The sequence below is a fragment of the Podarcis liolepis genome (assembly GCF_965112155.1).
Source record: "Podarcis liolepis genome assembly, chromosome: 2".
NCBI classification, from domain to species: Eukaryota; Metazoa; Chordata; class Lepidosauria; order Squamata; family Lacertidae; genus Podarcis; species Podarcis liolepis.
In genome coordinates this window covers 29,566,289-29,580,954 of record NC_139555.1, presented here as the reverse complement: position 1 = coordinate 29,580,954, position 14,666 = coordinate 29,566,289, and the positions used below count along the sequence as shown (strand labels likewise).

The 14,666-nt window shown below is 42.0% G+C and overlaps 1 protein-coding gene across 2 annotated transcripts in view; it reads left to right on the top strand.

Annotated features, from left to right (window-relative positions):
* Nucleotides 1-14,666, top strand: part of RPTOR (regulatory associated protein of MTOR complex 1) — a 313,358-nt gene that overhangs the window by 137,360 nt on the left and 161,332 nt on the right. For both annotated transcript variants that reach the window (XM_083489852.1, XM_083489851.1), the window contains exon 7: nucleotides 973-1,032. In XM_083489852.1, the coding sequence (XP_083345978.1) occupies nucleotides 973-1,032 (60 nt within the window). The remainder of the gene's footprint in view (nucleotides 1-972; nucleotides 1,033-14,666) is intronic.

Below are 14,666 nucleotides of genomic sequence, written 5' to 3'. Positions count from 1 at the left end.
GATGAAGGTTGAGTTGGCAGCAGGTGAAAGAAAGCTGGGAGAATTGGGAGGGGGGGTAGAGCAATGGAGAGCTGGAACCAGAGATTGCTTTGTGCTTCTGCTAAACCCTGAATTTTGTTTTCAGGCTTTAATCCTGCAGAATATGAAGTGAGACTAGATGAATGCGACCCTGAGAAGGTTCAGAATTCATCTTTCTCACCATTGAATGAGGTCCTCTTGGTAACAGTTGCTGTTTCCATTTGGGCTTGAACCCGGACATTTTTTTTGTACTGGCTGGAAGAAGTGCTCTAGAGTAGTGAGGGCATCAGAGAAAGGCGCAGGAGGGAGAGACGAAGTTCATATTGATTTGAAACAACTTGCCAAATCTTTGGCCGGAGGCCATATCTTACGTGTTTTTTGCTTGAGTGAGTCATTTGTAAGCATCTGTTCACTCCCAGTGTGGTGCACTGTTGTCTGGACTGAATAGGTTAAACTGTTGAAATTGGAGGGAATAATTACAATAAATGCTCTATTGGTCCCTTCCCAGCAAACTCTTCTATGAATGGAGGTGTTTTAGCAAGGCATTTCTTTATTGACTCATTCCCCAGTGCTTCTTCTTTCAGCATCTGTTCTCTGGGGAACTCCAGCTACCAAACCACATTACTCTATTAGTTCAGTTTTATTCAATGCTTTGTCCATGCTCCCTAGAAGTTGTGGCAAATGACCAAAACTTTCTCCTCCTCTTGCTGTCCCTCCCTCTTCCATACTTGTCACTATGGTAGTTGAAGCACATAGGCTTGACACTAATGATGGAAACCACTGCAGAATCACAAGTGCAGCAAATGCTCCTTCCTGCTATGCTGTAGCAAACTTGTTTTGTTTTGTTTTAATAATGAGAAACTCAATTACTGCCATGGAACCTTTTGGGTAGCCTGTCATTATAGGTTTAATTAGCGTGATTTACTTATATACTCTCTCTTTTTTCATCTGCAGGTTTTGCATGCAGAAGAGTGTGAGACTGGTACCGGGAGTCACGCTGGATTTAATAGAGAAGTAAGCACAATTTCAGAGACCTTTAAAAACTTCTTATTTGCCCAACTTTACTTTTTCCAGTTTATTTAACTGGAGATTCTCAGGTTTCTTGGAGTGTGTCCATCCATCCCATATGGCTGTTTCATCAAAGCAACCTCACAAATACAAAGGTGTCCCCAAAGGTCAGACACCTGCTTATTTATTTTCTGAAAGGGGCAGGGACATGAGCCAAAGCAGAGCTTAGGTATCCTGAGACTAAGTAAAATAAAGAGGAAGAGATAAGCATGATACACACCACAATTGTGTTTCTCTGTTGTAAGGCTACATTTTGTAGTCAACGTGTGGTGGTGGTGATCTGTGTTTTTTGGCCTTCAAGAAGAGCTAGGAATCACAGCACAGCTGTAGGGGTGATCCCTACCCACCTCTGCAGTCATTACCAGTATTCTTTTTGGAGGGTGGGCATAATTATGCATGGGCAGAATTGAAATGCTTTGCCAAGAAACCCTAAGACACCACAGTTGCTCTAACCCTCTTTTCAGTTCTCTTTATTATTGCAAAAAGGAAATGTGACTGAGAGGCGTGGTCTTCTTTTATCTGTATTTGCCCTCGCGGATGGCACACTTGTTTTGGACATGCGCTACGGTTCTATGTTGGACAGCTCCTTGGACGGCCTTTTGTCAGCGGAACAGGGACCAAGGCAATCTTAAGTGATTCGCAGCTCCCAACAGCCCCAACACCACCTCTCATGCTGCTGCAAAGGGTCTCACGGACTTCTGGAGCAGATTGGCGGTTGCCTGGAGGAGGCTGTGGGAGGGGAGGGAGAACCTCTGAAATTTGCCTCTGTCCCTGTTGTGCTAAGGCTCTGCCTAGATCCAAGAGCTTTTTGTCAGCAGAGGGGCACCGATTGAATACAACCCATTAAGACTTTTGGTAGGAGAGTTTCCTAGTGCTATGGTAGCAGAAGGATTGTTTATTTGGCAACATCACTTTATTGTGTCCTGAGTATTTTTAAGGATGGTGCCTCTCTTTGGTGAATGTGGTGAGTGACTAGCCATCCTTCCAGGTTTGTATCTGCAAATGAATCTCACAAGAAGCTCCCTCTGTGGCATCAGCTTGGATTTGGCACAGCAAAACTACCCACAACCTTCCACCCTGACCGGCATAAGATCCAGGGCTTGGTATACATTGGCTTTTCCCCCTTAGAGCCCATGGCTCCTCAGCCAGGGTTAGCATTGTTCAGTTAGACTACCTTGGACTTATCAAATGCACAGAGATTCAAAATTACATACGCTAGCTTGTTTGCAACTTTAAAGTATTTGTCGCTTTATGTTATTACTGCAAAGTATAGCTCAATACAACATTGACCTTTTTTTTAAAAAAAGTGAAGCTACTATTTGTTGGAGGCTTAAACAACGCTCATAGAAGAGGTTTAAGAAAATTGAATATTTATTATTGTTGTGTGCATTGACTTTTTTTAACACAGAACTTAAAAGGGTCCATGTTGACATTAAGGAATTTGTACAAGAATTTTGCCGAAGTTTCTGCTTGCCAGTAAATTGATTTTGGTGGGGTGACGTTGTGTTTCCCTACCACATTTCTTTTAGCCTCTGGAAAATGGCCAGCCTTTAAAGTACGCAAAGGTGCCTGGAAAGTGTTAAGTAGTGAGATAGTGCAGTGTTAGTACTTTCTGAAAGCTTGGGTTAAGAAAAGCTGATATTACTGGCACTGCAGCATGCCTGCAGATGAATATGCATTGATAGAGCTCTGCCCTTTATCCAGTACTGGAGTAGCATGGCATTGCCGGAGGCCTAATGAAGTGCACTGGCATAGATCATGATGTGGGTTGCATAGCTGCAGCAATGCACAGAAGGAAGTTTGCACTGTGCTTGCTTAAGCAACGACTCTTTTCAGCCACTGCAATCATTCTCTCTTATAATGTCTAAAATTCCTCCTGCATCTTGACTATCTGCCAAAAACTTGTGAAAAGGCAAACAACAGCTTATTCTTTTGCATCGGTTAGCTGCACTCTTTTGGGCTCTGTAAACCTACCACCCAAGCTGCACGGTATCATAAAAACATTTCAAGGCAAGCTGACAAAAAACAGATATGGTTTTCTTTCCCCAAAGATGGTTCAGTTTATGCAACCCTGACCTGGATATGGAAAGATTAAACTAAAACCTTCCGCATGTGCATTTTTGCAATGTTCCTGTAGGTTGCTTTGGTGCAGAAAGAGATGAGCTCTTTTGAATCTTGGTTCAGTGATGATTTGCACCTTTTCTCCTTATACTTCTATTTTGTATCGAAGTACAATTGAGTGGGAGCAATTAATAAGAGATAATTTGATTTTCAATATGTCTTTCCCTTAGAAGCATTTCTTGTCAAGCAAGATAAATGGGAAGAACATATTGTGGACTCATTTAGGTTTCTGATGTGCCTCTTCAAAAGCAATTAGTCTCCCCGCACCCACCCATTCCACCTATCAAGGCTAAAATTTTGTAGCAAAGACACCTAAATGCATTATAATTGTAATGAATAGGGGTGCAGGTGCATGGGCATAATTGAAATGCTTTGCCAAGGATTCCTAAGATACAACAGTTGCTCTAGCCCTCTTTCAGTTCTCTTTATTACTGCAAAAAGAAGATATTCACAGCAAAATTTGGCAGCTAATGCAAAATACCACAGTTTTCAAAGAGTTTCTGCAGGAAATAGCTGTGACTGCAACACAATAAGCACCAAGTCTCAGCAGCCGGCCCAAATCTTCCGAGACTCAGTAGCTTCGTAGCAGATAACTGGCTAGAAATAGCAGATATTTCTAAAGGGTAGTCCAAACTTTCCTGGCAATTTTCTGCCACAAAAATTGTGCTTCTGGTTTTCCAGTCCTTTCTTCTGCCGCATCTGACACCGTCCTGTCACCATTCTCATTCAGTTTAAAAGATTTACAGCAAAGTAATATAATTGAACAATCATGTTCTTGTTGCATAATTTAGTTCCTTGCATTACACAATCTTCTGGGTTGTTGCTTTTAAGTGTGACATTAGAATGTTTTGTTGAAGATTTCCACTTTAGATCATTGTTCTTGGTTTTCTAGTTAAGAGGATTCTCCAGAGCTGCAGCCACTGGCAGGCCGTCTTAATTGATTTACCATTGCTATTTGAGATAGAGCCAGTATGGAGGACTTGTTAGAGTGCAGGACTAAGATGTGGGAGAACAGGGTTCACATCCCTGTTCAGTTATGAAGTTTGCTGGGCCTACCTCACAGGGTTCTTGTAATTATAATATGGGAAGGAGGAGAACCATGTATGCCACTTTGAGCACCTTGGAGGAAAGGCAGAATATAAATGTAATACTAAAATAAATAACAAATGTGGACCAACTTCAGCCTTGCAACAATCTACTTTGTGTTTGACTTCAACCTCAACTGAGCCAGCAACAATTTAGCTGATCGGGGGATCACAGTCATTCACAACTGAAACTGCATCTTCGAGCCATTCAGAGAGATGCTGAAGTTTGTAATGGAATACAAACCTTGGTGAGTCACTGCCTTTAACTTCAGGGCTTGTGACTGCGAAGTACTACTTGCCTCCACATGTGGCTGCTCCTGTACTACAAAGTTGAGTGGATATCTTTCTTTTGGCACCCACACCATCAGAGCTAAGTTGGGTGGTTACAGAGCAGTGGGCCTTCTTGGTAGTGGCACCCTGACAGTGGAATGCTATCCCTAGGGAGCCTTGCCGGCCTCCTATTTTGATGTCATTTCAGCGCCAAGCAAAGGCTTTATTACCTCCTCCCGCTGGCATTTTAATCCTCTGTACATGGCATTTCTGTGCGCTGCTCTGGTTCGCCAGAACCACTGGCCACATGACCCAGAAGCTGTACGCCGGTTCCCTCGGCCAATAAAGCGAGATGAGCGCTGCAACCCCAGAGTTGGCCACGACTGGACCTAATGGTCAGGGGTCCCTTTACCTTTACCTTTACATTGCTGTCTTCGTGCTCCATTTGTTTTTCATTCTGCTTGCTTTTAAAACCGCTCTTGCTGTGGTGTGTGAATGATTTTGTTTCTTCGGTTACAATTTTAACTCTTTGTAAGCTACCCTCGCGACCTATTGAAGGCTGATGTATACATAAAACAATAAAATAAAATAAGCAGATTGTTTCCATGGTACCTTTCTGAGATAGAAGGAAAAAAGGAAGGGGGGACGACTTCCAGACCTAGCACATTGGTGTTCTGGATTTCAGGATGTTTGCTGCAACCAAGAAACAGCTTAGGACTCGGAGCATAAGGGCAACCATAATTTTCCTGTAGCCTTGGCACCCAGGGATTGTTCTCTGTATCTGGATTGTTTGCTACTGCCACCACCAGCGCTCATGGAGTAGAAGGTATATCCTCCTACCCCAGGATGGGTGTGTGTGTGTGTGTGTGTGTGTGTGTTTGTGTGTGTGTGTGAAGATCTTCCTCTCTGTAAATGGCACTGGGCACTAATTTGCCCTAGCATCACCATTCTGAGGTTGGAAGGAAGGAAGAAACTGGCACCCCACCAGGTATTCATTGGCAGTCGACCCTATAGACCACAACTAATGCTGTGCGCACCTCTAAGAATGCCAGTGAAGATTGGATTGCCCTATCTAAAATGTCAAGTTCTGCCTTGCTGATTTGCTCAAGTAGATCTCTGTCGAACAATTTGTCCATTTCGTTCCAGAACAAGTTCCAAAATGGAAAGCTGTCGCCTTAATGGCTTTATCTACTTCAGTATCAGTAAATCATCTGTGAATAGTGCTTGACAAAAATGAAGCTGTGTCAGACTTGTGCAGATTTTCAAGTGGAACCGTACTGCCATCTGAGATTGAAGGGGTACATTAAGAATAGGGCCCATGCCTGTTGAGCCCTGTGCCAGACCTCTTCCCTAGCCCTGCCTTTGGAGCATTCCTTTTTACTGGAGGGCATCTAGAAAGTAGGGTAAAATGCATTTTAATGGACTAGGAAATTTTAAAAACCGCATTTACAAGTATACAAGAACTGTATGTCTGTGATGTGTTCATACTTAGTTGCACAATTAAAGGTTTATATGCAAGCTGCATGTGTATGTGAGTGCATCTCTATCCCCTGTGCATCCACAAAGCCAAGAAAACGTTTGTTCACCCTTGCAGACTGGATGCTTGTAATAACATGATCATCTTCTCAAATGCAGCTTTGGAAGCCCAGCCATAACTGTTCTTTCTTCAGTATGAGAGAGCTTTCAAATTCACAGTGACTTAGATGAAACACTGTTTTTCCACCTATCATTTTGACATCCAGTGTGCAATCTGTACCCATTGAGTGATATTTGCATCAAACACCAGAAAAGGGTAGGAAGGTCAGGCGGAAAGTGGAAAATAGTCATTCCCCCTATTGCCCTCCTTCACTCCCAAAGCAGTGTGCTGAGAATGTGTTGAGTGGCTTGGCAGATGAGGAAGAAGAAGAAGAAGAAGAAGAAGAAGAAGAAGAAGAAGAGGAGTTTGGATTTGATATCCCACTTTATCACTACCCGAAGGAGTCTCAAAGTGGCTAACATTCTCCTTTCTCTTCCTCCCCCACAACAAACACTCTGTGAGGTGAGTGGGGCTGAGAGACTTCAGAGAAGTGTGACTAGCCCAAGGTCACCCAGCAGCTGCATGTGGAGGAGCGGAGACGTGAACCCGGTTCCCCAGATTACGAGTCTATCGCTCTTAACCACTACACCACACTGGCTCTCAGAGCAGAACAGAACAACCCTTCCATTTATCTTCTCCCTTTCCCGATTCCATATGAACACCGTCTAAGAAATTAGCTGTGAAGTTTTTGACTGGGTAGATCAATATTCAAAGCAAGCTCAGGACTTATGAATCAAAACAATCTTACATGGAATGTTTTGTCTGCTCCCAGCTGTGCACTGCAAGAAAAGAACTGGATTGGTCTGCTGTTGGATACCTAGACCTGGATTTGATACTGCATGACCTGCACAGCACAGGCTAATCTATATAACAGAGACTGCTTGTTGCTTAGTACAAATCCTGCCCAGACTGACTGAACCTGGCAGGGTAAATAAGGCTTCTTGGTAATGACAGATTATGTGGGAAAAGACAAAGAGAAATCTCTTTGGCTCACCACATTTGAAAAAGAAGATTGCTGCTAAGTTCGGTTTTCAAATCTGTTTGGTAAAGTAAATAAGAAAAGAGGAGAGTGACTGCAGCTCTTTCATTTGTCTTGGGGACTGCTTTACATATGAACTTTGGCCCTTAACTTAAAAGCTGTGTAGATTTTTCAGGCTTTGCTTCTCTTATGCCACCACTGAGCACATCAGAATTCATTTTTCCTGCTGTTTGCAGCATGCTTCATGTATTTTTCATCACAGTAATCTAGGTCGCATACTGCATGCTCTGCATTGGTGTTTTATTCTGACGGTTCCAGCAAATTTTTCTTTGCAATCTGTATTTCAGACTGTAGAATTAAAAGTATGTGCTGTTAAATAACTCATAAAGCTGAGCATGGCTTGAGGGAGAAATGCCTGCAATCCTGAAATAATCTGCTTTTATAGGCAACTGATTCGTACCTCCCTCTTTCTTGTCTTGTGATTGAGGAGTTCAGCTATCTCAGGGAAGGTTTTCCCAATAACCGTTAGTTGGTTTCAGTAATCATATATCTCAGTGAGACAGCAGCTTCTGCTTCCCCATATTGGACAAGATGTGAATCCTATGCTCAAAAGTAAGTTGCACCTATTGTCTGTAGCTCAGTGGTAGAGCATCACCTTTGCATACAGAAGACCCAGGTTCAACCCCTGACATCTACAAGTAGGGCTACAGAAAACCCTGGGGAGCAGCTGCTTATTTATTTTACAAAAAGTCAAAGTGGTTTACAAAAAGCTTGTCAGCATCCATACTGGATGTACAATTGATCTGACTTCGTAAACTGAGGTACCACTGTAGAAATCTTCTTGTTTGTTTGGATAGGAACAGCAAGCAGGTCTTGGATTTAGACTACAGCCAGGCATTGTGTATATTGGTATTCTGTGGAAGTGTTGTTGTTTTTTTAACAAACCTAGAATACAGCAAAGAATTTCAGCTCTCCCTAAAGAAAGAGAGAGAACAAGTTAAGCGTCTAGTAAAGATGTGATTGAAACTTGCAATCTCAGAAGCCAGAGGACTTGCTGAGTAAGATTCACAGGGGGTGAGGAACAGTTTCATGCATCACACCACTCTAGCTCCTTAAATAGCAGAAGCAGGAATTGCAAAACAGTGAAAACAACAGAGGAAACTACACACAGGAAAAAATGTGTAAATTCATTCATTTATTTAAAATATTTGTATATTTGTATCTCCTCCTGCTCAGGGTGGCTTACAACTTGTTCTTAACTACAACTCATTAATATTAAAATCACATAATTTAATTCACCTGAATTCCATTTTGGGGGACAGAATTTAGCTCATGGTTGCATGGAATGTTGTTTGTTTAATGTTGAAGTCTCACAGCCTCAGGTATCACCAATATCCATCTTGAATTAGCAAGAATTTCCACTGAAATCTCCTTGGCTAGAGACTTGGGGTGTCTGTTTTTTCTTGTGTTATGTGGTGAGTTTGCATTACTAAATATGGTGAGCACAGGGCTGACTAACAGTGGGAAAATACATTTCATGTTTCTGTGGGGATGCCAAATTGTGTCTCTCACCTGAGGTTCTATGCATTATCTGAAGAAGAGGCGGCATGTCAAGGTCATTGTGAGAGTCAGGACCCGGGAGTGGTACTGAGACTATTGTTGGCTTCAGTGCATCTAAAGTGCACATACTCTTCAGTCATGCTGGAGTTGGTCACTTGTTTGGGCAGCACCTGGCGTCAGGGAAGTGCAAACGGCTAGAGAGCTGAGGGGGGAGACCAGCACTTCTAGAGAGCCGAAAGAGCTAATTAGCAGTTTCTCATCTGACAGCGAAGAAGAGACAGGGAGGGGGGGATGCTGAGCCCGGAACTAGCTATTCATTGAACAGAGGAAGTAAGAGGCGGGGCTTCTGACGATTAGCCTGCTGGGAAAGGAGGAGTAAGAAAAAACCATTCGAGGCATCTAATGAGACAGGGACGGACATGCTTTGAAGCTCTGGAAACCGTTTGAACTTTGTAAATAAATCTAAAAGACAGAAACTGGCAGTGAGCCTGGAGTTTTATCTATGCTGGCTTTGGCAGCACTCACCCCTCACACCTGGGTTGGTGATGATGGAGACTGAAAGAGTTACCATTTGATTACAATATTCCTGAGGGGAAGGAATGTTCTTGTACCTGGGCAGAGGAAAGACTGATTATTAAGTATTTAGCTCTGACTCTAGAATAGTTAGCTTTAAAGTATTGGTGCAGCTGTAACAGTTTCATCTCCTTATGTATTTTTACACATACACCCCCCCAAAAAAATCTGAACCACGCGAGATTCCAGGGTTTTCAAGTGCTTACTCAGGATTCGTGTTTCCTTTTGGAAATGAGGCACAGTGGAGACTGTGGTGTCTTTTTGATATATGGTTTATTTACACATACATATGACCTGAGCCTATGATGGAGGGGTTCAAAGTATTACAGTCCAAGAGGGTGCTGTTTCTCCCATTGCTGCAGCCTTGGATCAAAGAAAGAAAGAAAGATGGAAGGAAATAAAGAAAGAAGGAAGGAAATAAAGAAGGAACGAAAGAAGGAAGGAAGGAAGGAAGGAAGGAAGGAAGGAAGGAAGGAAGGAAAGAAAGAAAGAAAGAAAGAAAGAAAGAAAGAAAGGAAGGAAGGAAAAGAAAAGAAAAGAAAAGAAAAGAAAAGAAAAGAAAAGAAAAGAAAAGAAAAGAAAAGAAAAGAAAAGAAGGCTCTTTATCCCTCTGCTCAGCTTGCTGCGTATAACAGACTGAAAAGCTTTTTCCCTCGGTCACATCATCACCACTGCAGTCCTTAACAACTGCTCCCCTTTTGGCTCTGCTCACTATCTCAGAGCTCAGGAAACAACTCCCTCCATTTTCTGGCTGGCACAGTCTTTGCATTGTTAATCGCCCATTACTTTCCTTTGGTTCTCCATGATGACTCTTCTCCTAGGCGATATCCTGAGCATGGAAAAACTAGTTTGACACTGTTAAATCCAGCATTTGGCAACCCATCTCATTAGTGCAAGCGTAGATTAAACACCCAGGAATTTAGGGGAGGATCTAACACCCAGGAATTTAGGGGAGTCAGAAATTAGAAGGGAAGTCCAGTTACCCAGAAACTCATAATAGTATGTTATCAATAAAGTGAGCAACAGTAGTTAAAAGGATGAAAGAGCTGCTTCAGAACATCTTCTTTATCTTATCTCATCCTGTCCATAATTGAAGTGCTTATCCTACTATGTGTTTTTAAAGTGGTCTTCTCTAGACAGAGGAATTGAAGGTTTTCTACGGTTTTCTCAGGGGTGTGGGTGTTGGTGTGGGTATGTGTCAGAACCAATGAAATCAACAGAAAATGTATTTGTGCAGGGAATGCTGTGTAAATTGGGCAGCTTTCTTTTGCATTTTTGTGTTATAAATAGCCATTATGGTTGAAAATATTCTCAAGGCTGCCAAATGGTACATTGAGAGCAAAGAGAGGAGCTTCATCATTAAACCACCAAGTATTGATTAAGCTGTCAGGGCACTTGCCAAACTGGATTTATTGTGTAATTGGGGGACTTGCTGTATGTCCTTATGGCAGTCATTCCCCCCCCCTCCCTCCTCCCTCCAAAAAACCCAGAGATTGAACCAAGAAGTCCTTCTAAAACTCTTTTTTATTAAAACAGACAAGACTGATTTCTCTCTCCCAACATCAATTTTAGCCCACCTGGGACACTTGCAACTTCTTTTTCTTCCCAATCATTCTCATGGATGCAGCAATAGAAGCTTGTTAAACAATGAAATAAGCAGTGTCAAAGTATGTTAGCCTGCATAGGAAAGCTCAGCTTTGGGAAAGGAGTGATTTTTACCTGCTACTTTTGTTTTAACCCCCGTGCAAAATTTGGGCCACTGAAGTAATCAGTGGCACCAAAACATTCCTTGAGCCTTCTCTAAAGATTAATGGAGTTAAACGGACACTATGAAAGGTTGCAGTGTTAAAACCTAATGTTAAAAGAGTCACTATGCTAGCAGTAAATCATTTTGATTTTGTACTTACATGGCTCAGCAGGTTTCAAATGCAGCATGCACTATAAGTTGTAGCTGTCCATGGTATATATTTTCCCCTAAATGCATCTAATTTAAATATCACAAAAAGTGTTTGATCGTGGAAGAATGAAATTTTAAAACAACACATCATATACAAATAGCAGCTGCCTACTTGCACAGATAGGGGAATGCACACATGGGCCCAGCCCATAGCTGTCAACTTTCAGATTTGAAAATAAGGGATCAGCAGCCTCACCTGTCCTGGGGACAGGATATCTAACAATCCGGGACAGCAGTGGGAAGCAGCGGGAAATGGCACTGGAATAAGGGAATTTCCCTACAAAAAAAGGGAAGGTTGACAGCTATGGCCTAGCCTATTCCTGTGGCTGTAATTTGTTTCAATATTTATTTTTAAAATATTGTATCTGTGATATGTTCATGGATTACACACAATAAATTTAATGTTCTTGATGGTGATGATGCTTTTAAATAATAATATTTTAAAAACTGATAACTCTTAACATACACACAGTCAGTGTTAGTAGAATGCTGAAGGAATCAACCAGAAATTCAATAGCGGTTTGTTTTCCTCAGGTACAATTTGAATACCAAACCACATTAGGCTCATCAATGGTTATCAGATGGTGTTGGAGTCACCATCTTGCAGGTAATTAGGATTTGTTTGTATATGCTTGGATTCCCAAAAAAGTGTAAATGAAGAAAGAAATTCAGAGGAGGAACTGCCTCTCAGTTTAGACACTACTATTAGCACAAGAATGGAGTAACAAAAACCATCACCAGATTCTGTGGGGCCTTTGCAAATTACAACTAATAGTTGTAGCTTGTTACAAGGGTGGGGGGGAGTATAAAGATCAGTTTGGAAAAGGATTATAGTAGTAGCATTGTAGTAGAAAGCTAATATGGAGCGGGGGGGGGGGCGGCTTCAGGGTTAGAAAGGATGCTTGGAAGAGCCAGCTGTTATGTTTAAGACAGGCACACTTAAGTGTTGAGCATGTTAGTCTTCAGGACAGCAGCAATGGCAGGACAGAAGACAGAAGGAATAAAACCATGTGCAACGCTTCTGCCCTTCCCAAAGTTTCTCATTTTGTTCTGATATCTTGGAATCACTTCAGGCTTTATATAATCATTCTCTACCATGTGGTTCAGAGTTGATGGTCTCTGCTTTGCAGTGACTTTGATAATTATTTTACTCTTATTTTAGGCTTTCAAAATGGGTTTTGCTGAAGTTGATGTGTGGGGAGTCGACCTTCCCAAGATCAAAGAGCGGTTTGGCTTTTTGATCTTTTTACTGTGGCCACTACAGCCCATGGGGCATTTTCTCTTTGCTGTAGGATAGATTAGAAATCTGTCTCGCCATTCAGCATATCCTTTGGAAATTTCACTGAACTTTGAAGCAGTTGTTCCAAACTGTGTCTCTTAAAACATGGGGGGGGGGGGGGGGGCGGACTATACACTGTTTCTGGATAAGTAGGCAACTGACTTAGTCAGAGGGACTGGGATTGAGTGAACTAAAAAATCAAAAATTAAGTAATTGTGGAAATTTGTATTGCCTTCACATATCCTCTGAAATCCTGTAAAGAGATAGGTGAAATGGGAATTAATGCCAGCACTGCAAATTTGGAGAAACAACCAGTCTGGCTGGACAGAAACGTGAGCCACAGGAATATCAGCTATCAGCATGATACCTTGAATGAGCCTAGACTTGTAATGCTCTCTCTGTTTCATGGAATCATGGCTAAATTTTTAGTTCTTGGGGCACCTTTCTTTCCTTTGGTTCCAGTTGTAGGAAAGGTTTGTTTCTTATCTTTTGCAACATTAGTACTAGACAGCCAAGCTTACCTTATCTACATATCCATAGTTTGCAGTAATCAGGGCAGTAGCTTGGCAATTAGAAGTAGCCAGATCAGGACAAAGTATACAGTGGTACCTCAGGTTACATACGCTTCAGGTTACATACACTTCAGGTTACAGACTCCGCTAACCCAGAAATAGTGCTTCAGGTTAAGAACTTTGTTCAGGATGAGAACAGAAATCATGCTCTGGCTGCGCGGCAGCAGCAGGAGGCCCCATTAGCTAAAGTGGTGCTTCAGGTTAAGAACAGTTTCAGGTTAAGAACGGACCTCCGGAATGAATTAAGTACTTAACCCGAGGTACCACTGTACTACAGTGGTACCTTGGTTCTCCAATGGCTTGGCTCCTGAAAAAATCGGCTCCTGAACGCTACAAAACTGGAAGTAAGTGTTCTGGTTTGCGACTGTTTTCTGGAAGCCGAACATCTGACACGGCTTCCACTTGGCTGTAGAAAACTCCTGTAGCCAATCGGAAGCCGCCCCTTGGTTTTGAACCGTTCTGGGAGTTGAACGGACTCCCGGAACAGATTAAGTTCAAGAACCAAGGTACCACTGTAATGTAAAAAGGAGATATATTCATTAAAAGTTGTTTGAAGTCAGCTTCCTCAAAATTTAATATGTAAAGAACCTCTTTCACCTTAATCTGTTATATGTATTAATTATAAAGGACACGTGTTTTTCTTCTTCAGTAGTCTGAAGACAAGATTTAGATTGGCAGTTAAGGCAACACATGTCTATTGTAATTTATAATTTAGCTGTCTTAAAATCTTGAGAAGGAGTTTGTTTTCCAATTAAGCTGCAGACTTTTTGAACAAATTACCTTGCACCTTCTTTGAAGAGATGAAATTTCTCATTATCCAAGCTAACCCAGCAGCCTGGCAGAATGAGCATGTTGTTAATGCTGCCTCCGCTGCTGCTGGAGCTGCCATGTGGATTTATTTTAAGTCCTTTGGTGGAGTGACCAAAATATCCTTGTTTTTGAGATGTTGGACATTTTGAGTATTACCAGTAAAGCTTCAAACATGTTATTGCTGTCCACTAGTTGTGTCCTTTTCTTTGCAAAATGAATCTGTGCTCGCAGCAATTCAAAACATGGGTAGCATGATATTATAACTACAGTGGGCAGGCTGCAACTAACAAACCCCATCTACAGAAGCCCTGCTTCCACTGGAACAATGAGGCATGTCCCTCTCTCCTCTCCCTGCCTGTAACCCTCTGTACCCCCTGAAATTAGCTCTGGAGGAGTAGGAATAACCCCCAGAACAGCATTGGGGCGGGATTATTCCATCTGTCAAGCTGGTATGCTTGCACTGATGTAAAGTTCAACATAGTGTGATGTTGAATTCCACTCAATATTATAAACATGAGTAGTGTGAAAATCTGCCTCCATATTTTGGTCATATGGCCCACTGCTAGCTGTGTGTTAAGACCAGCAATGTCAAAGGGGAAAATAATATGTGTATTCCATTTCCAGTTTCTAGAAGTAATTGCTGTAGGTCCCAAGGTTATATATGCAGGAGTAACTTAAGGAGCACTAGCTTTGCTGCTAGTTGTGCTATAGTCATTCATTGGGGACTTATCTAATGCTGTCAATCAGTAACTTTTTACTAGCACAAAATTCACTTTCCTAAAATTATTCAAAATAAGA